Genomic DNA, 22,151 nt, shown 5'->3' with positions numbered 1-22,151 from the left:
CAGCTGCTGAAGGCTGACGCAACCAGTCTCTACACAAGAGAACACCTAAGCTGCTGTAGCAAAATGCTAGGTTGTTCGATAAAAGCTTTATCAACTTCCTCTTAATTATCACCAAAAACTTACGCATATCTACTTCTTGAAGAATATTTTATAGGTAATCTTGGGGTAAATGAATATGTTTCCTCCAGATACAGTCTACACTTACCACGCATACCTCTGACCACAAAGCAAGTACGGACGGGACAACACATCTAAGCCCTTAATGCCAGGCTACAACACTGAGACGCCTCCTAAGAGCATGGGCCAACAAGAACAATCATCACCCAACCTATTCTTTTCTCTGAAGCACTCAGTCCATTTCCCTGTTTAATAAGTGTCAGGGAGCAGCACGTAATACGGACGTTTACTAACTCAGCAGATGGGAAGATCACTTGGCTCCCCAGTGTTCTTTTACACTTAGGTGGAAGAGTCTGTAGCGGAATCCACTTTTAAAATGAACATCAACATGTCCCACAGTTTCTAGGTTTGGGGCAAGGACCCAGCATCAGTTCTTGTTCTAAGGCTGAGTCTTTCAAGAGAGAGAGTTCCTGCCAGTGTGAGCAGGGAAGAGAATTCAGCCAAGTGTGTCACTCCAGGGATGCTTTGACTTTGGTTTGTTGCTGCTGCTATTGGGGGTGTTGGGAGGTCCATTCTTTCCAGGCTGTAGCAGAGGGTTGTGGGTAAAGGTCTGTCGTAAGGGACCTGGGGGAAGGAGAAAACCAATCTTGATGAACAAAGGAAAGGAAGAAACAAATGACAGAATTTAGCCTGCAAGTGTTATTTACCCCTGGCTGCTAGCTCCAAGTGATTCTGCATGCGTCGTTCACGCTCCTGTAGCTGATGTGCCATTTCGGCATTCTTCCAGCCTGTGTAAAAAGGATTAAGGCAGTTTGGTCGTGTACCCACTTCCAGGCCACTCTCCCCAGTTCCTATTCACGGAGGACAGGCCTTACCTCTCTTGAAGCTCTTTATGAAGCCCTCCTGGGGAGGCAATTTGTCTGAGTCATGCACAACACGCCGGGGGATTTTAAGTACACTGCGTACAGCTGGAATACGGAGGCAGGCCACCTGGCCCAGGGAAAACATGTTGGAGGAGAGCCAGTACATGAACACCGCCTGGATGAGAAGGAAGAGAAGGTACTCAGAAGCTGCGTCCCGGGGCAGCCTGCCGGGAGACTTGGAGCCAGCCCCTAAGACATTACTTACCGAGGGGAAATGGATAGTTATGGGCAAGACTGCCAGGGGCATCAATCTGATAAAATTTCTCATCCACTGAAGGTCAGAACTTTGCATGCCAGTTTCAGCACCTAGCTGCAAAAAAAAAAAAAAAAAAAAAAAAGCAGGGGAAGAATAGTAAATGCATGGCAATTTTAGTTGAATGTGGCTCAGATTTCTTACCCATCAACTCTATTTCTCCAGGGAGTGAAGAATGACCGTTCTATATAACTACTTTCCCCTCACTCCCCATTCTGCAGGCCTGGCACTCGGCGAACCTGGGCTTACCTCAAGGACACCCCACATTGTAGCAGTGACCACCAGAGGTAACATGTAAGTGGGGTCAGATAGTGTGAGATCCTGGAACCACCAGAGGCCACCTGTCTGCAGGCTGGGCACAGGAAGGTTAGCCATTTCTCTCAAGGCAATGAAGAAGGAGATGAAGATCGGGGCCTATGACACAGGAGAAACAGTGTCAGGACCCTTTAGTAGAAGGGACATTTTAATTACTCCATTACTGAAACCCATGTAGCACAGTATCACCACCACATGCTTTTTTGGGGGGTCTAGGGCATGGGAAACACAGAGGAGTAATCTGATTGGTTCTGATGAAGTTAAAGAAGGGAAATGTTTTTTGCTCACCTGAGTCAGAGGTAGAATGAGAGGTCTGAAGAGTTTAATATCATGCTTTTTCTGGTAGAACGTCATCTCCGAGGAGGCCCTGTAAACTGTGAAGGGAGTGGAAGCTAACAGCTGGGCTAACAGCTAGGTTGGAGGAGGTGACCATCCTCATCACCTGGCCCATAAGATTTCCAACTGACCCTGGCCAGTCACTGGAAGCATTAGGCCTAAGAAGCAGGTAAATCTTAGAACTCGCCCAACTGTAGCAACTCCTGATTTAGGCTGTTCCCCCAACCTGAGCTGAATGTCAGGGAAAGCGCAAATGTGGTCCTCACCCATGCTCATTCTGCAACTGACTCACATTCAGTATGGTTTCCTGTCAACTTGGCCTCTCTGATTCGAGCGGAAAACTTCTGAATCTCTGGCAAGTGGTTGTGGATGTTAGCTGCCTCTCGCTGGCCCTTCACGATGAGAGGAAACACCAGGCAGCGCGCAAGGACTGTACCTGGAAAACACGAAATAAGACTGGAGTGAAATTCAAGCCATTCTGCAGCTAGAAGGCTGAAGGTTTTTAGGTCCTCACTGAAAGGGTCTCCTAGCCCAGACTTTTCCACCCTGTGACTCGTGCCCAAAGGGCCCCAAAACAACGGGTACGGGTATGACAGTTCCTTCGAGGCTCAGTCTTCTGCTTTGACGTCAAAAGTCTGGCATTAACTTCTCTAGGCCAATGACCAGGAATCTTGTTTCCTTGAACAAAAAGGTGACAGAAGCCACTTTTGTAGATCAGTGGTTTCCAAACTTTTCTATGATCAGTGGACTCCTTTCTTCCCCAACTCTAAGTGTAACCCAATATACATAACAAATAAAATCAAGCTGCCCTGGGCGAGGAGGTAGTCTGACTACAGGATTGTTCAAGCTCTGGCCTTTGCTTTGCTCAGAAGCACTTTTACAGAACTCGGGGGCTCGCAGGAATGCAGTTTGAAAGCCACTGTCCTAGAAATGCCTGCAGTGGGAGGTAACCTGGTGGCCTACTGCTTTAGCTCCCTCCTATTTCTTTTCTTACACTTCACATTTCTTGATCATTTCAACAAATATTTATTTAGTTGATGGTATCTGTGGGTAAGCAAGTGGGCCTGGGCTGAGAAAAGACCAGGGGGAGATACAGGTTTAGGCTTTATCAACATTATGATGAATGGTGTGAAGTGGACAGAGAAGGGAGCTAAGGATGGAACCTGGAATCCCAGCACTAAAGGGGCAGGTAGAGTACTGAGCAATGGAGATGGGAGGGTGTGGTCAGAAAGACAGGAAGAAAATCTACAAAGATTGTCGCAAAAGCCAAGGGACAGGGCTTCCCTGGTGGCACAGTGGTTAAGAATCCACATGCCAATGCAGGGGACACAGGTTCGAGCCCTGGTCTGGGAAGAACCCACATGCTGCGGAGCAACTAAGCCTGTGCGCCACAACTACTGAGCCTGCACTCCAGAGCCTGTGAGCCACAACTACTGAGCCTGCATGCCACAACTACTGAAGCCCGCGTGCCTAGAGCCCGTGCTCCGCAACGAGAAGCCACCTCAGTGAGAAGACCGCGCACCTCAATGAAGAGTAGCCCCCGCTCGCCACAACTAGAGAAAGCCCGCGTGCAGCAATGAAGACCCAACACAGCCAAAAATAAATAAATAAATAAAGTTCTAACCCTAAGCCCCCATTTCCTCTACTGTTGTACAAGATATATCCCCCTTACATGCAGCAATGGCCCCCCACCAAGGTAGGCCTAGGTTAACATGCATAAATTCCAGTAAGTTCTGGATCAGTCCCACTGGGGTGTATGACCCCAGCCCAAGCTCAGTGAAGCTCTGTTCTGCAGCAGCCAGGATGATATCTGCAGTGTCTCCAGAAGCCACCTCAGGTACTTCTGTAGGTGGGGGAGTTGCAGGAATGACCGGAGGGGCCTGAACCTGTGGGGAAAAAGGAGGAAAAAAAAAAAAAAAAAGCCAGGCATTATACTTGGGGAGGGAGGGACACACACATAGAAATCGAGGTCCCTCTTATTATAACCAATACTGGGGTACTCCCTTGACTCCCTGTTTCTCGTTCTCCCAGGGTAGCCTACATTGTCATAGAATTCAAAGCTTAAAAAGAACATTTTATGCCAGGAAGTCAATTAAAAAGTACATTATTTTCCTGGATTTTGTAATGCTTGTGGTATCTGTCAGCTTTTAAAAACCATTACTTTGTAAAGATTTCTTATTCTAAATAAATATTCCCACTCATATTTTTTAAGAAAGGATATTTTATTTTCCCCTCTAGGCAGAAAGATAAGTGACTCAAAATAAGACTTCATGATTCTCCTTCATGTTGGGAAGTTATTTCTTGTGCATTTTCCAAACTTCAGTCATTTGAGTATCACTGGCACGATTCTGCATACACTGAAACTATTATAATTTTTCTTTAAACAACTCAGTTTTTAAGATCAAAAATATCTACTTGGTCTCATCCTGAGAAATATTAATGTCCATGAAATCAGGGATATACAAGTTATAATCAAAGATATACAATTATAAATTGTGTCAACTGAAAAAAAAAGCACGACCTAAAAGTTGAGAACTGTGTGTTATTTGGGGCATTACTGAGGACTTAAGTGCAGGACAAAGCCTCTCAGCTGTGAGGGACTGTTCCGAAGAGGTAAGGGAGAAGCCAGGATGTATATGAGTTTTTGCAAACAAACAAAAAAACAACCCAAAAGCCAGGTAGTCAAACACCAAAAAATTACTGCTAATTAAATAAAAACCAGATGTCTCAGGTTAATGAATTTAGTGCTTTTCTATGTATAGAAAGACACCAGAATTTGGGTTTACTGAAATCATTCCTTTGATTTGTACCTTAACTATCTAGGGCCAGTATTCTGTTTCTCCATCCTGACTTCCCTCAGGGTGCACTGCTGGGGGTGACTGCAGTGGCTGATGGTCCCAACATCCTTTGTTTAGTGATAAGGCAGGTGACATTCTTTGTCCTCAGCACCTCCTTCTAGGCCATAAACTGGACCAACAATTGGGAGGCATTTCATGACCGATTCTGTCCCATGGCACTAGGAAGGCTGATTCGTAGATCAGGCAAAGATTCTGCTGATAGGCTACTCAATTTGCTAATTTTTGGATCAGCCCCTGTCGATAATCTAAAATTCCCTGGATCACCTGGATGAAGAATGTTGCCTGCGGCATCAGTAAATAAAGGATGCTGCAGCCATTAAGCCATCAGCCACCCTCAACTGTACACCGAGGGGACTCAGGATGGAGAAAAGGTGCACATCAAAGGAATGATTTCAACAGGCCTAGACTCTTAAATCATTCCACACATAGAAAAGTACTAAACTCATGCACTTGAGATGTCTGGCTTTGAACACTAATCTTTTGATGTTCTGACTACCTGGTTGTTTTTGCAAAATTCCTACATATCCTGGCTCCTCCCTTTCCTCTTCGGAGTAGTCCCTCGGAGCTATCTCAGAGGATGTCCTCTGGCTTAAGTCCTCAGCAAGACCACTGAATAAAACATAATTCTCAACTTTTAGGTTGTGCATTTGTTTTTCAGTCAACAATTTTGGTGACCACGAAGGGAACCAGAGCAGAACTCTCTCCTTTGCCCGAACTCTAAGAGGATCCAGGGCCTGGTACCAGCAGAGGCCTCTTGGGCCTGTCTGCCTCCTTGGAGAGTCCAGATGGATTTGGGTGATTCTTGGATCTCCTGATTATTGGTTAATGATCCTGAGTTTTATCTGGCAGTGTCTAACTGCCCAGGTGAAAGCTACTGGGGAAACCAGGTGGAAAGACTGGGAGTTGCTCAGTTGAGACAATAAGGAGTCTGGACTGGGTGATTAGGTGAGAGGCTGGCCTAACATCTTTGCCTCCAATTAAACACTCTCACCAAGTCTATGTATGTACAAAACTTATACTTACAAGTACTCAATTGGGAATTAAAGGAAATCTTGCCCTGAAAATAGCCCACATGGGGCTTTTTTTTTTGCTGCATCTCATGGCATGAGAACTTCCCGGGCCAGGGATCAAACCCACACCCCCTGTAGTAGAAGCGAGGAAGGACCACCAGGGAAGCCCTGGGGCTCTTTTACTGCATACGCAGTTAAGTTAGAGAAAGCAGCTTGATAAACCATCTTTTCAGAGTTCTGACCTTAAAGAAATAAAAGCCCTTCTGGGGGAACTTGCAAGTGTCTCCCAGTGTCTGAGATGTAAATGTTCTACTTGATCTTCTTAAGTGTGCGAGTGCGCACATGTGTGATGTGTTTTGTGAGAACTTGGTCTCTGCCATCCAGAAGGTACATATATTCTGCAGCCAACTGAACAGACTGAGATTCTGAGCAGTCTTTTTCCGGACTGTGCGAACTCTCAGGGGCTTTTTGCCATTTTAACTTTTGCTGCGTCAGCCTGTACAACAAAGGCCTTTACTTTCTTGGGCTATTTTTGGGAGTAAACTTTCTGTATCTTGGTTAGGTGGCATCCTTCGCACTCTCTTGTGGGGATGCTTCTTTCGTCCTATTGGTCTGAATCACAATTAAGATATACCTCATTAATGGCCAGATGACAGGTCTTTTAAATTGGAAAACCTATAAATCGGTAAATCTTTAGAGAGTCTCATTATAAACAGCTGTTTTATCAGGACCCATGGAAAAACCAAATCAGAAGGTGGAAAAATATATATAATGGTTAACCTAAGAACTCCTTTAGTTTAAACCAAACAAAAAACTGGCTTGGGAAGCCTTATTCCTGGTCTCTGCTTCCCCTCAATGGGTGTTATAGATGCTAAAAAAAAAAATCAATAATGTTAATTAGGTTCATTAACAGGGAAATAAGAAAAAACTGAAGGGAAGGTCTAGAGACTTTCCCAACAAGGTGGAAATTTTAAAGGGACTTGTCCCAAAAGATAAGAAGTCTCTAGATGGTTTTTAAGAAATGGAATAAATAAAATGGACGTTAATGGGTCTAAAACAAAAGGTTTTGCTACAATACTACCTAAAGTTGGATGGGCTTTAGCCCCCTTTAGGGATTCCCATTGATTTTCAACATTAAGGGGCCCCAAACAAGTCTGCTCTATTTATCCCAATTTAAAAAAAGAAATGTATGTTTAAAAGGCTGGAAGAAAATTTCATTGAGATATCTGACCAACAATTACTTGGGGCAACATATAGGCCAATTAGTCAAATTAAAAGATTGACAGGGATTTCCCTGGTGGTGCAGTGGCTAAGACTCCATGCTCCCAGTGCAGGGGGCCCGGGTTCCATCCCTGGTCAGGGAACTAGATCCCACATGCTGCAACGAAGATCTCGCGTGTGGCAACATAAATATTAAAAAAAAAAAAAAGATTTACAAAGGGTCTGAGTCCCTTGGCTCAGCTCCTCACTGGGAACCCCAGTGCCTTTTATTTTTTTAAATATTTATTTATTTGGCTGCATCAGGTCTTGGTTGCAACACGCAGGATCTGCGTTATGGTGCGCAGGCTTCTCTAGCTGTGGCGCGTTGGCTCAGTAGCTGTGGCTCACGGGCTCTCTAGTTGTGGCACACGGGCTTAGTTGCCCCGTGGCATGTAGGATCTTAGTTCCCCGAACAAGGATCGAACCCACGTCCCCTGCACTGGAAGGCAGATTCTCAACCACTGGACCACGAGGGAAGTCCCCCAGTGCCTTTTATACAAAAATACTATGGGGTCCTAATAGATGGCGATCCTAACAGAAACTAAAGTTAAAGGCATAAAAGTTAAAAGAATGGAGACAAAAGTTTATAAACTTTGGTATTAAATGAGCTTTATATAAGATTGTTACATGTCTTTTGCCTAATTATATTATGGGAAAGACATGTTTTACTGGGGAATGCTTCCTTGCCCGATATAACACAGGGCATATAAATCTGCCCCTCAGGAAATATAATTAAACACACTAAAGGAAACCAACAGGGTTACCTGGGCCTGCACAATATAAAATAAAAACTGGGAGCAATATTCAAGGGCTAATAAAAGTAATAATAGAGATTTTGCTCTGGATTTAACTTGTGAACTCAGAAAGAGGACTTTCGTTGAATGTCTTATGCAAGCTTTTAAAGGCATGGTTAAGTTAAACCCTAAAATTCTAGAACATAGAACTCATGAATTTCAGTTTAGTTGGAAATCTTCTCAGTGATATAAAAAAGCAAATAAAAGAAAATACAGTTGGGCAAATCAAGCTTTTAATATCATTTAAGCGGCAAACCAGTTCTTTGGAGAATTAAAAGCAACTGTCTTTGTCTTGCAAATCTCTACAAATCAAAAATATAAATACAGCTCACAATGACTTGAGGCTGAGCCTAATTAGTTCAATCAGGTAAAATCTGAAACCAAGGAAAAAAGAGAAAAAGGCCTTTTAAAAATCAAACTGCTAGAAAGGCTCCCTCACTCAAAATCTGGTTCATACTCTTGAAATGATCTGTACTTGTTTTTGAAATCTTTTGTCACTTTGGTTGAGTAAGTATTGTTTCACAGTGACCTATGATACTATGCGACCATGTGTTTTGAAACCTTTTTGATATTTTTGACAAGCTTACAAGTAACAATTCTAACTAAAGTTATTTTAACCTCCAGCTAACTCTGGGATGCTTCAAAGAAACCCTGAGGCATCTCAGAGACAAATTTAAACGTTGGCTTATTTGGTAAGTTTAAATTACTTGAGAAATACTGTCAACTGACTGGAGACAAACCTTAGGTTATATTGTATGGGTAAATGTCATTAATATAGCTATTCCAAAATGTATATGGAATTCCTAAAATTCCTGGCATAATGTTATCAGTCATAATTCTAGTTATTATCTTAAAATGCTGTACATCACAGAAATATCCAAGTTTCTTGTCAATTACATTGTAATCAGATATTTTTCTTTTTAACATCTTTATTGGAGTATAGTTGCTTTACAATGGTGTGTTAGTTTCTGCTGTATAACAAAGTGAATCAGTTATACGTATACATATATCCCCATATCTCCCTCCCTCCCACCCTCCCTATCCCACCCCTCTAGGTGGTCACAAAGCACCGAGCTGATCTCCTTGTGCTATGCGGCTACTTCCTACTAGCTATCTATTGTAACCAGATCTTTAACCATGCCATTTTAAGTCTTTTGTGGTTTACAGACAACCACTGTTTTACTCTGGAGCTTTTATAAAATGAAGATCTTCAAGAAGATTCATAAAAAGAACTTTCTGGGACTTCCCTGGTGGTCCAGTGGTTAAGACTCTGTGCTTCCACTGCAGGGGGTGCAGCTTCGATCTATGGTCAGGGAACTAAGATCCTACATGATATGTGGCGTGGCCAAAATAAATAAATAAATAAAAAGAACTTTTTGACAAATGTAAGTTTCTGACAACTTTTAGATCATACCACTGACTTGGGTAAGAAATTACAAAACTCTAATGAAAAACGTGATAACTTCATCCAGATCAACAGCAATTAATTAAAAACATGGGACTGAATGAACTGATAAATATCATTGATAATTTTCTGAAATATACTGGCTTTTAATCTTTGTTTTCCAGGAAACCTTTCTTCTTAGGCTATGATCTAAAGCAAGTTGATAAAGTATACATTTGTAAACAAAGATGAAACATTTATCTTTCTACCTGATCCATCCAGAATTTGGCTTATCCAGCTGGCTCTCTCCTGTGGACTTGATGGTTTGTTTTTTTTTAAATAATTTATTTTTGGCTGCATTGAGTCTTCGTTGCTGTGCATGGGCTTTCTCTAGTTGTGGTGAGTGGGGGCTACTCTTTGTTGTGGTGCGTGGGCTTCTCATTGAGGAGGCTCTAGGTGCGCGGGCTTCAGTAGTTGTGGCACGTGGGCTCAGCAGTTGTGGCTCACGGGTTCTAGTGCGCAGGCCCAGTAGTTGTGGTACATGGGCTTAGTTGCTCCGCGGCATGTGGGATCTTCCCAGACCAGGGCTCAAACCCATGTCCCCTGCATTGACAGGTGGATTCTTAACCACTGGGCCACCAGGGAAGTCCTGACTTGATTGTTTATTGTGACCAGATTACTACTATTTATACTAACCATTATTTTAATTTGTTCTCTTTGTTTCCAAATTGTTTATGCCTTGTGTTTCTCTCTGCTGTACTATGATCTGATTAACGTTACTAGCTATAGTACGTATCCTGTCTATTTTATTTTTGGCCGCGTCGTGTGGCATGCAGGATCTTAGTTCCCCGACCAAGGATCAAACCCGTGTCCCCTGCACTGGAAGCACGGAGTCTTAAACACTGGACCACCAGGGAAGTCCTCCTGTCTATTTTATAAGATTGTCTCTTGTATTAACAATGTGTAACCATGGCTAAAAGTCTTGAGACAGTTGACCATATATGTAACTCTACATAGAATAACTGTAATAGTGCAACTCTAGATAAGGGAAAACATTTCCTGGGTCCTAACAGACGAGTAAGACAGTTGATCCAGAGAATTTTAGATTATGAACAGGGCCTAATCCAAAAATCAACACATTGGCCTATAAACAGAATCTTCCCCTGATCTAGGAATGTGTCTTGCTAGCAATGTGGGACAAAATTGGTCATGGAATGCCTCTCAAAAACATTGATCTAATTTATGACCAAGAGGAGGCACTGAGGACAAAGAATGTTGCCTGTCATATCAGTAAACAAAGGATGTTGGGGCCATCAGCCACTGCAGCCACCTGCAAGGGTGCAACCTGAGGGGATTCAGGATGGAGAAAAACAGAATACTGGCCCTAGATAGTTATAGTTAAGGTGCACATCAAAGGAATGATTTCAATAAGCACTCCCCCCCCCCAAAAGCCCAGACTCTTGCATCTTTTGTTACACAGAAAAGTACTAAACTCATTAACTTGAGACATCTGGTTTTTCTTTGATTAAGAGTAATCTTTCGATGTTCCGACTACTTGTTTTGTTTTGGCTTTCTTTGCAAAACTCCTATATACCCTGGCTCCTCCCTTACCTCTCTGGAACATTCCCTCAGAGCTGAGAGGCTGTATCCTAGTTAAGCCCTCAGTAATGCCCCAAATAAAACACAATTCTCAACTCTTAGGTTGTATATTTCTTTTCAGTTGACAACTCGTACCTCATTTACCTTTTTTTTTTTCTGCTGCACCCTGTGGCTTGTGGGTTTTATAACTTATGAAAATATCACCAAGTTAATTTTTTTCTTGCTGACAACTCTGCAACAGAAATAACATGAACTTATTGACCTTCAGTAAACCTCGGCACAATAAAAGACATGTCTATATTGATTAAACCAGCAAGCTTAAACTAGCTTTAACACCAGATATTAATTTAATATTGAATATTTCCTAGATCACATGAACCTGAAATTCATTCCAGCCAGTTTCCTTTATATTTAGAAATATTTAATTTGTAAGAGCTTACTTTTAAGTCAATTAAATAGAGGTCTTTTATAAATTTAGAGAGTATACCCAGAGGTAGTGACATCTCATATGTATAATGTCTACACATATGTAAACAGACAAAACTAGAGATCTCACAGTTTCACTTAAAAGACTTAGCTATGAATCAGGTATTACAATATAAACTTACTAGTTTATAAATAACAGTTGGAATAAATTAAATTCATTTGCTCAGACGACTAAGGCTTTGCTATTTGTGTTAAAGACTTAAGATTTGTATTTCTCTATGACATAAATCACAGCAAGACCTTTTTTGACCCACCTCCTAGAGAAATGGAAATAAAATAAAAAATAAACAAATGGGACCTAATGAAACTTAAAAGCTTTTGCACAGCAAAGGAAACCATAAACAAGACAAAAAGACAACCCTCAAAATGGGAGAAAAGATTTGTAAATGAAGCAACTGACAAAGGATTAATCTCCAAAATTTACAAGCAGCTCATGCAGCTCAATATCAAAAAAACCCCCCAAACAACCCAATCCAAAAATGGTCAGAAGACCTAAATAGACATTTCTCCAAAGAAGATATACAGATCGCCAACAAACACACGAAAGAATGCTCAACATCATTAATCATTAGAGAAATGCAAATCAAAACTACAATGAGATATCATCTCACACCGGTCAGAATGGCTATCATCAAAAAATCTACAAACAATAAATGCTGGAGAGGGTGTGGAGAAAAGGGAACCCTCTTGCACTGGTGGTGGGAATGTAAATTGATACAGCCACTGTGGAGAACAGTATGGAGGTTCCTTAAAAAACCAAAAATAGAACTACCATACCACCTAACAATCCCACTGCTGGGCATATACCCTGAGAAAACCATAATTCAAAAAGAGTCATGTACCACAATGTTCATTGCAGCTCTATTTACAATAGCCAGGACATGGAAGCAACCTAAGTGTCCATCAACAGATGAATGGATAAAGATGTGGCACATATATACAATGGGATATTACTCAGCCATAAAAAGAACGAAATTGAGTTATTTGTAGTGAGGTGGATGGACCCAGAGTCTGTCATACAGAGTGAAGTCAGTCAGAAAGAGAAAAAATAAATACCGTATGCTAACACATATATATGGAATCTAAGGAAAAAAAAAAAAGGCCATGAAGAACCTAGGGGCAAGATGGGAATAAAGACACAGACCTACTAGAGAATGGACTTGAGGATATGGGGAGGGGAAGGGTAAGCTGGGACAATGAGAGTGGCATGGACATATACACACTACCAAACGTAAAATAGATAGCTAGTGGGAAGCAGCCGCATAGCACAGGGAGATCAGCTCAGGTGCTTTGTGACCGCCTAGAGGGGTGGGATAGGGAGGGGGGGAGGGAGGGAGATGCAAGAGGGAAGAGATATGGGAACATACGTGTATGTATAACTGATTCACTTTGCTATAAAGCAGAAACTAACACACAATTGTAAAACAATTATACTGCAATAAAGATGTTTTAAAAAAAAGATTTGTATTTCTCCTTGATAAACCCTAAGGAGGGTATGAACTGGATTTTGGGTGAGGGAACCTTTCCACTGGTTTGAATTTTAAAAGGCCTTTCCTCTTCGGTTTCAGGTTTTACCTGATTGAGCTAATTAGGCTCAGGCTCAGGTCTTTGTGGGCTGAATTTACATTTCTGATTTGTAGAGATTTTCAAGACAGACAGTTGCTTTTAATTCCCCAAAGAACTGGTTAGTTGCCTAAATGATACTAAAAGATTGATTTGCCCAACTATATTTTCTTTGTTTTTTAATATCACTGAGATTTCCGACTAAACTGAAAACCAAGAGTTCTTAGGGTTCAATTTATCATGTCTTCAAAAGTTTGGACAAGGCATTCAACAAAGGCCCCCTTTCTGAGTGCACCAGTTAGACCCAGAGCAAATCTCTATTACTATTTTCATTAACCCTGGAATATTAGCTCTCAGTTTTTACTTTGTATTGTTTGGGCTCTGGTAACCCTACTGGTTTCCTTTAGTATGCTTAATTAATATTGTCTGAGGGGCAGATTTATATGCCCTGTCTTATAATACCAGGCTGGGGAAGCATTTCCCAGTGAGACATAATATCTATCCTACAGTATAATTAGGCAAAAGAGATGTAACCCTCTTACATAAAGTCCATTTAAATATTTTTATCTCAAGTCTATCAACTTCTATATCTTTAACTGCAGTTTCTATTAGGATCCCATCAACAAGCCTTGGTCTTAAAAGGAGTCCAGAAACTTCCTTTTTATCCCAATCATTTAATCTATTTTTGTATAAAAGGCTCTGGGGTCCCCAGTAAGAGGTTGAGCCAAGGGACTCAGGCTCTTTTGTCAATCTTTTAACTTGATCAATTGACCGGTGGCCCCAAGCAATTGCTGGTCAGGTATCGCAGTGTAAGTTTCTTATAGCCTTTAGAAGGGGGGAAAAGGTATATATACACACACACCCACACCCACACACACATTACACTGGGGTAAGTAAATATGGGTGGACTCGTTTGGGGCCCTTTAATGTTGGGGACCAATAACGTTGGTCCATCCAACCTCAGGTAGTGTATCAAAACCTTTTGTTTTAACCCTATTAACATCCGTTTTATTTATCTCATTTCTTAATAGCCATCTAAAGATTTCTTTATCCATTTGGGATGAGTTCCTTTAAAATTTCCACCTGTTGGGAAGAAGACTCTAGACTTTCCCTTCATTTTTTTAACCTCCCTGTTAATCAGCCTCATTAACATTATCGTCAATGTTTTGCAACTGTAAGACCCTCTGAAGGGAAGCAGAGACCACAAATAAGGTTTCCCAAACCCTTTTCTTTAAACTAAAGGGAGTTTTAAGGTTAACTATTGTGTGTGTGTATCCACCTTCTAATTTATTTTTTATAGGTACCAATAAAACAGCTGTTTATAATGACAGTTCTCTAAAAATTTACCAATTTAGAAGTTTTTCCAATTTAAAGGATCCAATGGCTATTGATAGGTGGTATTTTAATTACAACTCAAACTGATAAGATGCAAGAAGCATCCCCACAAGAGAGTGCAAAGGATGTAGTCTTCACAGATCTAGAAAGTTTACTCCTAAAAGACAGTCTAAGAAATTAAAGGTCTTTGTTATATAGGCTGATGCACCGAAGATTAAGATGACTGAAGTCCCTGAGAGCTGGCGCAGTCAGACAAGACTGCTCAGAATCTCAGTCTATTCAACTGGCTGCCAAACGTACACCATATATGTACTTTCCGGATGGCAGAGACCAACTTCACACACACATGCCCGCACACGCACACACAACACACACATACGCACGCACGCAAGAAGATTAGGTAGTAGGTTTACATTTCAAAGACAGAAAAACGCAAGTTCCCTAGAAGGAACTTGTTTCTTTGTAAGGTCAGAATACCGAAAAGATGTTTTATCAAGCTGGCTTTCTCTAGCTTAACTGCATATAAAATAAAAAGAGCCCATATTGGCTATTTTCAGGGCAAGGTCTCCTTTAATTCCCAATTAAGTACCTACTTGTAAATATAAGCACAGAAACCTGGCAGGGTGTTAATTGGAGGCTAGCTTTCTGAAAAAAGGTTAGGCCAGCTTCTCAGCTAATCACCCAGTCCAGACCACTCAGAGTGCCTCAACTGAGTAACTCCCAGTATCTTTCAACTGCGCAGCCAGGTGCCCGTTAGACACTGCCAAATAAAACTCAGGATCATCAAACAATAAGTGGGAGATCCAAGAACCAGGAGAGACTCACCAAAATTTGTCTGGACTCTCTGAGGAGGCAGAGGGGTACAAGAGGCCTCTGCTGGTACCAAGGCTCCAGTTCCTCAGATTTCAGGTGAAGGGGAAAACTCTGCTCTGGGTCCCTTTGTTGGTAGCCCAGGCTATGACTGAAAAAAAATGCACGACCTAAACGTTGAGAACTGTGTATTATTTGGGGCATTACTGAGGACATAAGCCCAGGATACAACCTCTCAGCTCTGAGGGATGTTCCAAAGAGGTAAGGGAGGAGCCAGGATGTATAGGAGTTTTTGCAAACAAAGCAAAACAAACCAGGTAGTCAAACACCAAAAAATTACTGCTAATTAAATAAAAACCAGATGTCTCAAGTTAATGAATTTAGTGCTTTTTTTTTTTTTTTTTGCGGTATACGGGCCTCTCACTGCTGTGGCCTCTCCCGTTGCGGAGCACAGGCTCCGGACGCGCAGGCTCAGCGGCCATGGTTCACGGGCCCAGCTGCTCCGCGGCATGTGGTATCTTCCCGGACCGGGGCACGAACCCATGTCCCCTGCATCTGCAGGCGGACTCTCAACCACTGCACCACCAGGGAAGCCCTAGTGCTTTTCTAGGTATGGAAATACGCAAGACTTTGGGCTTATTGAAATCATTACTTTGATATGTACCTTAACTGTCTAGGGCCAGTTTTGTTTCTCCATCCTGAATTCCCTCAGGGTGCACGGTTGGGGGTGGCTGCAGTGGCTGAAGGCCGCAACATCCTTTGTTTACTGATATAGCAGGTGACATTCTTTGTCCACACTTGATATGCAAGTTATAATTTTTCTAATACACACACAGAATCACATCTCATACCACCATCAGTGGCTTGCCACCATTCTGGCAAACAACGCCTAGTATATAATGTAAATCTTTCCTCCTGTGCTCTCAATAATTTCCCCATTGATTTGAAAATCTATCCCAAGCAGAGATGCTATCATTTCGCAAGTTGGGTGGAGTGCGGACAAGAACTCTGCTCCACATTCCCCTCCCCCTAGTCAAAGCAAAATAAAAACAAATCAGAAAGAAGCACCACTCCTAACACTGCAAGGGACGAAACGTCTCTTACCTGGGCTTCTGCAAAAGAGATGGCAGAGGTACTGAGGCCCCGGGGGCCTGGGGCCGCGAGGATTACATAGTGTGGGTGCCCGCAGCAGCAGCCGGCTGGGAACCGGAGCCCCGCTGTCAGCGCTTTCCGGGGCCATTGGCAGGGCCCTGCAACGCTGTGGAACTGAGTGGGTAAAAGGAAGATGGAATCCTTTTACTGGGTGAAGTCACTCATTATGCTCACCGTCTCCCCCCGCGCCCCCGCCACCCAGACAGGCAGCCAGCTACCACAGGTGAGCACATTCTATTCCCCGCGCTCAGACTGCGACCCTGAAGGCTTGCAAGCTGTGAGTCCTGCATCTTAGCTACCGCAGACCCACGCCGGGGCCCAGAGGTTGAGGCTAGGTTTCCTTAGAAGGAGTGACGCCTGTTCCCAGGAACAGACCACGATACTAGGCTGCTGAACCCGCGGAGTCGGGAACGGAGCCCTCCCGTGTCCTCATGTGACCCGAGGTCACAAGACGCAGATCCCGGGGAAAAGATCAGCGTCTTCTCATGCCCACAGCACGAGTCATTCCTGGCTCGGGTCACAGGAATAGGGTGGCATCCTGGCGCTCGGCTTCGGGGCATCCTTACCTGACGCTGGGGCCGTAGCAGGCGCAGAAGCTCCCGGCGTCCGCACATCAACCCCAGCGCCATCTTACCAGGAAGAGGATTTACGTTCGCGTCTGCGCACTCAGAACCGCAGCCTCGCGGGAGGAGGCCCTTTTGGAAATGGGCATGAAGCCAGAGCTGTCGCCACGCTCAGGAGGTAAAGGAGACTGGAGCTTGACGACCATATTTGAAGTGGGTAAGAAGCTGCAAAGGGCCACCTTAACAAGATCGCGCAGAGAGTGTTTTCGGGAGATTGAAGTTCAGAGCCATATCACCACCGGCGTTCGTTAGTGGCTGCAAAAACCTGGGAGGTTTTCTTTGTCTTTAAAATCCGTGATTATCCTGCGACTTGTTAAACTAAAAGGTACCCTCTAGACGACCTTGGCTGTCCTTGGTGTGGGGTTGTCCTGGCCAGTGATGTTCGATTCTTGTTGCTAGATAATTCTGTAATCGCAGATCCAGTGAAATTTAAGAGTGGTCTGGAGTTTGACAGGAATTGAGGGAAGGCAGCTTCTAGGACATATTTTCCTTCCAGATAAAAAGACAAAGCTTCAAGAGGAGGCTCCATCTTTCTCCTTCCCTTTCCTTAGAGGTTGGTTGAGGAGCATCTTGTGACATTGAGGAAACAAATCTTTAAAGATGAAAGGTGGATCGTTAGGGAGTTTGAGATTGACATGTACGCACTGCTATATTTAAAATGGATGACCAACAAAGACCTACTTGTATAGCACAGGGAATTCTGCTCAGTATTATATAACAGCCTAAATAGGAAAAGAATTTGAAAAAGAATAGATACATGTATGATGTATATGTATAACTGAATCACTTTGCTGTACACCTGAAACTAACAATATTGTTAATCAACTATACTCCAATGTAAAATAAGAAGTTAAAAAAAAAAAAGCTAACATGCTGAAGATGGTTGTATGGAAAGATAGAAAACCCCTGAATACTTGATGATGTCATTGAGCTGCTGCAGCAGGCTTGGAAACACCTATCTCCAGATTTTGTTGTGTAAGATAATTGAAGGTCTTTTTTGTCTAGACTGGTAGGTCTTTGTTGCTTGGGTTCTTGAAACTGATAGCATTTCTAGAGATACACGAAGTGAAGTTCCCCTCCTCCAAAGAAAAAAGAAGTAAGAAAGGTGGGAGTTGAGTATATTTGAACCCCTATGAAGACTCTCAAACTACAGAATGCTTTTGAAATAGCAAAATATAGTTTGGGAAAGATACAATAGCCTGAAACGATTTCAATCACTGCTAGTTTGGGCTGGTTATAAATACACCTGACAGGAATGGTAAAAACAGAAGGCAAAGAAATATAATACAGATTTAGCGGTAATTAGGGGTATGACCTATTAATCACATATATTGGACACCATTGTAAACAAGCTTTTTAAAGATTATTTTGAAAAATCAATACAGTTAGAAGTATACAGCTACAGAGCAGTTGGCAAAAAAACCAAAAACCGAACAACCTATCATATGGTAGACTGTTACTTTGGTGGCCCCAAATGAATCATTCCTCTCAGTTTTGCACCCCTGATAGTTCCCTCCTCTTGAATCTGGGCTGGCCTATGACTTGCTTTAATCCTTAGAATTCATTTTAGGCCTATGCCTTAAGAAGACAATACTTTTGCATTCAGGGAGATGCCACTGTGTTGGAAGTTTGACTTCTCAGACTTCCATGCTGTGAAAAGCCCAACCTAACCACACGGAGGAGCACTGAGTCCTTGGCTAACAGCTCCTGGTGAGCTCCCAGCCAACAGTCACCACCAGCTCTCCAGCCATGTGAAGAAGGCCATCATGGAAGTGGATTCTTCAGCCTCTACTGTAGTTACTTTGGGTGACTCTATGTGGAGCAGAGATAGGCTGTTTTCTCTGCTTAGCTCTGCCCAAGTTGCAAAATACAAGCAAGTAAAATGATTGTGGTTTTAAGCCACTGAATTTTGGAGTACTTTGTTGTCTGGCAGTAGATAACTGAAATAAATTTTAACGTTATGTGAATAGGTTTTTGTGCTTGGGAAAAGAGCATTTCCTTACCACTAAAGCTAACTGAGGTCTGCTTATATTAGTTTGCACTTATTTCTGATATTTCTGTGTGTTTTTATTGCCTTTTCATGGGAATTGGTTCTATTTTTCCTTTTAGATGGTACATTTCTAGAGGCAGGGAACAAGCCTCCTATCTTTTGTACTTTTTCCCCCCTCATTAAGCTTTTCTTTTTTTTTAAATTTTATTATTTATTTTTATTTTTGGCTGCATTGGGTCTTCATTGCTGTGCGCGGGGGCTACTCTTCGTTGTGGTGCTCAGGCTTCTCATTGCAGTGGCTTCTCTTGTTGCGGAGCACGGGCTCTATGCATGTGGGCTTCAGTAGTTGTGGCACGTGGGCTCAGTAGTTGTGGCACGTGGGCTCAGTAGTTGTGGCACGCAGGCTCTAGAGCACAGGCTTAGTAGTTGTGACTCTTGGGCTTAGTTGCTCTGCGGCATGTGGCATCTTCACTTGCGAGGGCTTGAACCTGTGTCCCCTGCATTGGCAGGTGGATTCTTAACCACTGCGCCACCAGGGAAGTCCCAACAATGGTGTTGATATGAATATTTTCCTTTCCCATTTTGGCTTAGATTTAGTGATGGTTTACACGAGACCTATGTCCTGGTGGCAAACCTGTTGTGAACAAGAGATTTGCACCTGATTTTAATTCTCATTAGGCATATTAGGTTTTTGAAAGTGACTGACTGGCTGGCTTTCATTAGGATCACAAATTAAAGGATCATAAATTAAGAAAGCCATGATGTAGGTGGTCACTCTAGTTTAAAAAGAGCAATTGCTGTGACTTGGCTGTGTTGTTAAACTAAAAGGTACCCTCTAGACGACCTTGGCTGTCCTTGGTGTGGGGTTGTCCTGGCCAGTGATGTTCGATTCTTGTTGCTAGATAATTCTGTAATCGCAGATCCAGTGAAATTTAAGAGTGGTCTGGAGTTTGACAGGAATTGAGGGAAGGCAGCTTCTAGGACATATTTTCCTTCCAGATAAAAAGACAAAGCTTCAAGAGGAGGCTCCATCTTTCTCCTTCCCTTTCCTTAGAGGTTGGTTGAGGAGCATCTTGTGACATTGAGGAAACAAATCTTTAAAGATGAAAGGTGGATCGTTAGGGAGTTTGAGATTGACATGTACGCACTGCTATATTTAAAATGGATGACCAACAAAGACCTACTTGTATAGCACAGGGAATTCTGCTCAGTATTATATAACAGCCTAAATAGGAAAAGAATTTGAAAAAGAATAGATACATGTATGATGTATATGTATAACTGAATCACTTTGCTGTACACCTGAAACTAACAATATTGTTAATCAACTATACTCCAATGTAAAATAAGAAGTTAAAAAAAAAAAAGCTAACATGCTGAAGATGGTTGTATGGAAAGATAGAAAACCCCTGAATACTTGATGATGTCATTGAGCTGCTGCAGCAGGCTTGGAAACACCTATCTCCAGATTTTGTTGTGTAAGATAATTGAAGGTCTTTTTTGTCTAGACTGGTAGGTCTTTGTTGCTTGGGTTCTTGAAACTGATAGCATTTCTAGAGATACACGAAGTGAAGTTCCCCTCCTCCAAAGAAAAAAGAAGTAAGAAAGGTGGGAGTTGAGTATATTTGAACCCCTATGAAGACTCTCAAACTACAGAATGCTTTTGAAATAGCAAAATATAGTTTGGGAAAGATACAATAGCCTGAAACGATTTCAATCACTGCTAGTTTGGGCTGGTTATAAATACACCTGACAGGAATGGTAAAAACAGAAGGCAAAGAAATATAATACAGATTTAGCGGTAATTAGGGGTATGACCTATTAATCACATATATTGGACACCATTGTAAACAAGCTTTTTAAAGATTATTTTGAAAAATCAATACAGTTAGAAGTATACAGCTACAGAGCAGTTGGCAAAAAAACCAAAAACCGAACAACCTATCATATGGTAGACTGTTACTTTGGTGGCCCCAAATGAATCATTCCTCTCAGTTTTGCACCCCTGATAGTTCCCTCCTCTTGAATCTGGGCTGGCCTATGACTTGCTTTAATCCTTAGAATTCATTTTAGGCCTATGCCTTAAGAAGACAATACTTTTGCATTCAGGGAGATGCCACTGTGTTGGAAGTTTGACTTCTCAGACTTCCATGCTGTGAAAAGCCCAACCTAACCACACGGAGGAGCACTGAGTCCTTGGCTAACAGCTCCTGGTGAGCTCCCAGCCAACAGTCACCACCAGCTCTCCAGCCATGTGAAGAAGGCCATCATGGAAGTGGATTCTTCAGCCTCTACTGTAGTTACTTTGGGTGACTCTATGTGGAGCAGAGATAGGCTGTTTTCTCTGCTTAGCTCTGCCCAAGTTGCAAAATACAAGCAAGTAAAATGATTGTGGTTTTAAGCCACTGAATTTTGGAGTACTTTGTTGTCTGGCAGTAGATAACTGAAATAAATTTTAACGTTATGTGAATAGGTTTTTGTGCTTGGGAAAAGAGCATTTCCTTACCACTAAAGCTAACTGAGGTCTGCTTATATTAGTTTGCACTTATTTCTGATATTTCTGTGTGTTTTTATTGCCTTTTCATGGGAATTGGTTCTATTTTTCCTTTTAGATGGTACATTTCTAGAGGCAGGGAACAAGCCTCCTATCTTTTGTACTTTTTCCCCCCTCATTAAGCTTTTCTTTTTTTTTAAATTTTATTATTTATTTTTATTTTTGGCTGCATTGGGTCTTCATTGCTGTGCGCGGGGGCTACTCTTCGTTGTGGTGCTCAGGCTTCTCATTGCAGTGGCTTCTCTTGTTGCGGAGCACGGGCTCTATGCATGTGGGCTTCAGTAGTTGTGGCACGTGGGCTCAGTAGTTGTGGCACGTGGGCTCAGTAGTTGTGGCACGCAGGCTCTAGAGCACAGGCTTAGTAGTTGTGACTCTTGGGCTTAGTTGCTCTGCGGCATGTGGCATCTTCACTTGCGAGGGCTTGAACCTGTGTCCCCTGCATTGGCAGGTGGATTCTTAACCACTGCGCCACCAGGGAAGTCCCAACAATGGTGTTGATATGAATATTTTCCTTTCCCATTTTGGCTTAGATTTAGTGATGGTTTACACGAGACCTATGTCCTGGTGGCAAACCTGTTGTGAACAAGAGATTTGCACCTGATTTTAATTCTCATTAGGCATATTAGGTTTTTGAAAGTGACTGACTGGCTGGCTTTCATTAGGATCACAAATTAAAGGATCATAAATTAAGAAAGCCATGATGTAGGTGGTCACTCTAGTTTAAAAAGAGCAATTGCTGTGACTTGGCTGTGTATGCACGCAATGTATGTGTGTGTGTGTGTGTGTGTG

At 42.4% G+C, this 22,151-nt stretch overlaps 1 protein-coding gene across 1 annotated transcript; it reads right to left on the bottom strand.

The window, feature by feature from the left end:
• Positions 1 to 130: 130 nt before the first annotated feature.
• OXA1L (OXA1L mitochondrial inner membrane insertase) lies at positions 131 to 16,853 on the bottom strand. Its single transcript, XM_024741674.1, has 10 exons — positions 16,762 to 16,853; positions 16,148 to 16,309; positions 3,617 to 3,830; positions 2,237 to 2,380; positions 1,897 to 1,982; positions 1,543 to 1,707; positions 1,246 to 1,350; positions 993 to 1,155; positions 825 to 905; positions 131 to 741 (listed from the first exon to the last, which is right to left on the bottom strand). Exons 1-10 carry the CDS (start codon positions 16,822 to 16,824, stop codon positions 614 to 616), a joined length of 1,311 nt encoding a protein of 436 aa, XP_024597442.1. The 5' UTR covers positions 16,825 to 16,853; the 3' UTR covers positions 131 to 613.
• Positions 16,854 to 22,151: the final 5,298 nt, after the last annotated feature.

The sequence above is a fragment of the Neophocaena asiaeorientalis genome, unplaced genomic scaffold, assembly GCF_003031525.2.
Source record: "Neophocaena asiaeorientalis asiaeorientalis breed wild unplaced genomic scaffold, Neophocaena_asiaeorientalis_V1.1 scaffold27, whole genome shotgun sequence".
NCBI lineage: Eukaryota > Metazoa > Chordata > Mammalia > Artiodactyla > Phocoenidae > Neophocaena > Neophocaena asiaeorientalis.
The sequence above is the reverse complement of the archived record's forward strand: the minus strand, read 5'-3'. Positions and strand labels throughout refer to the sequence as shown.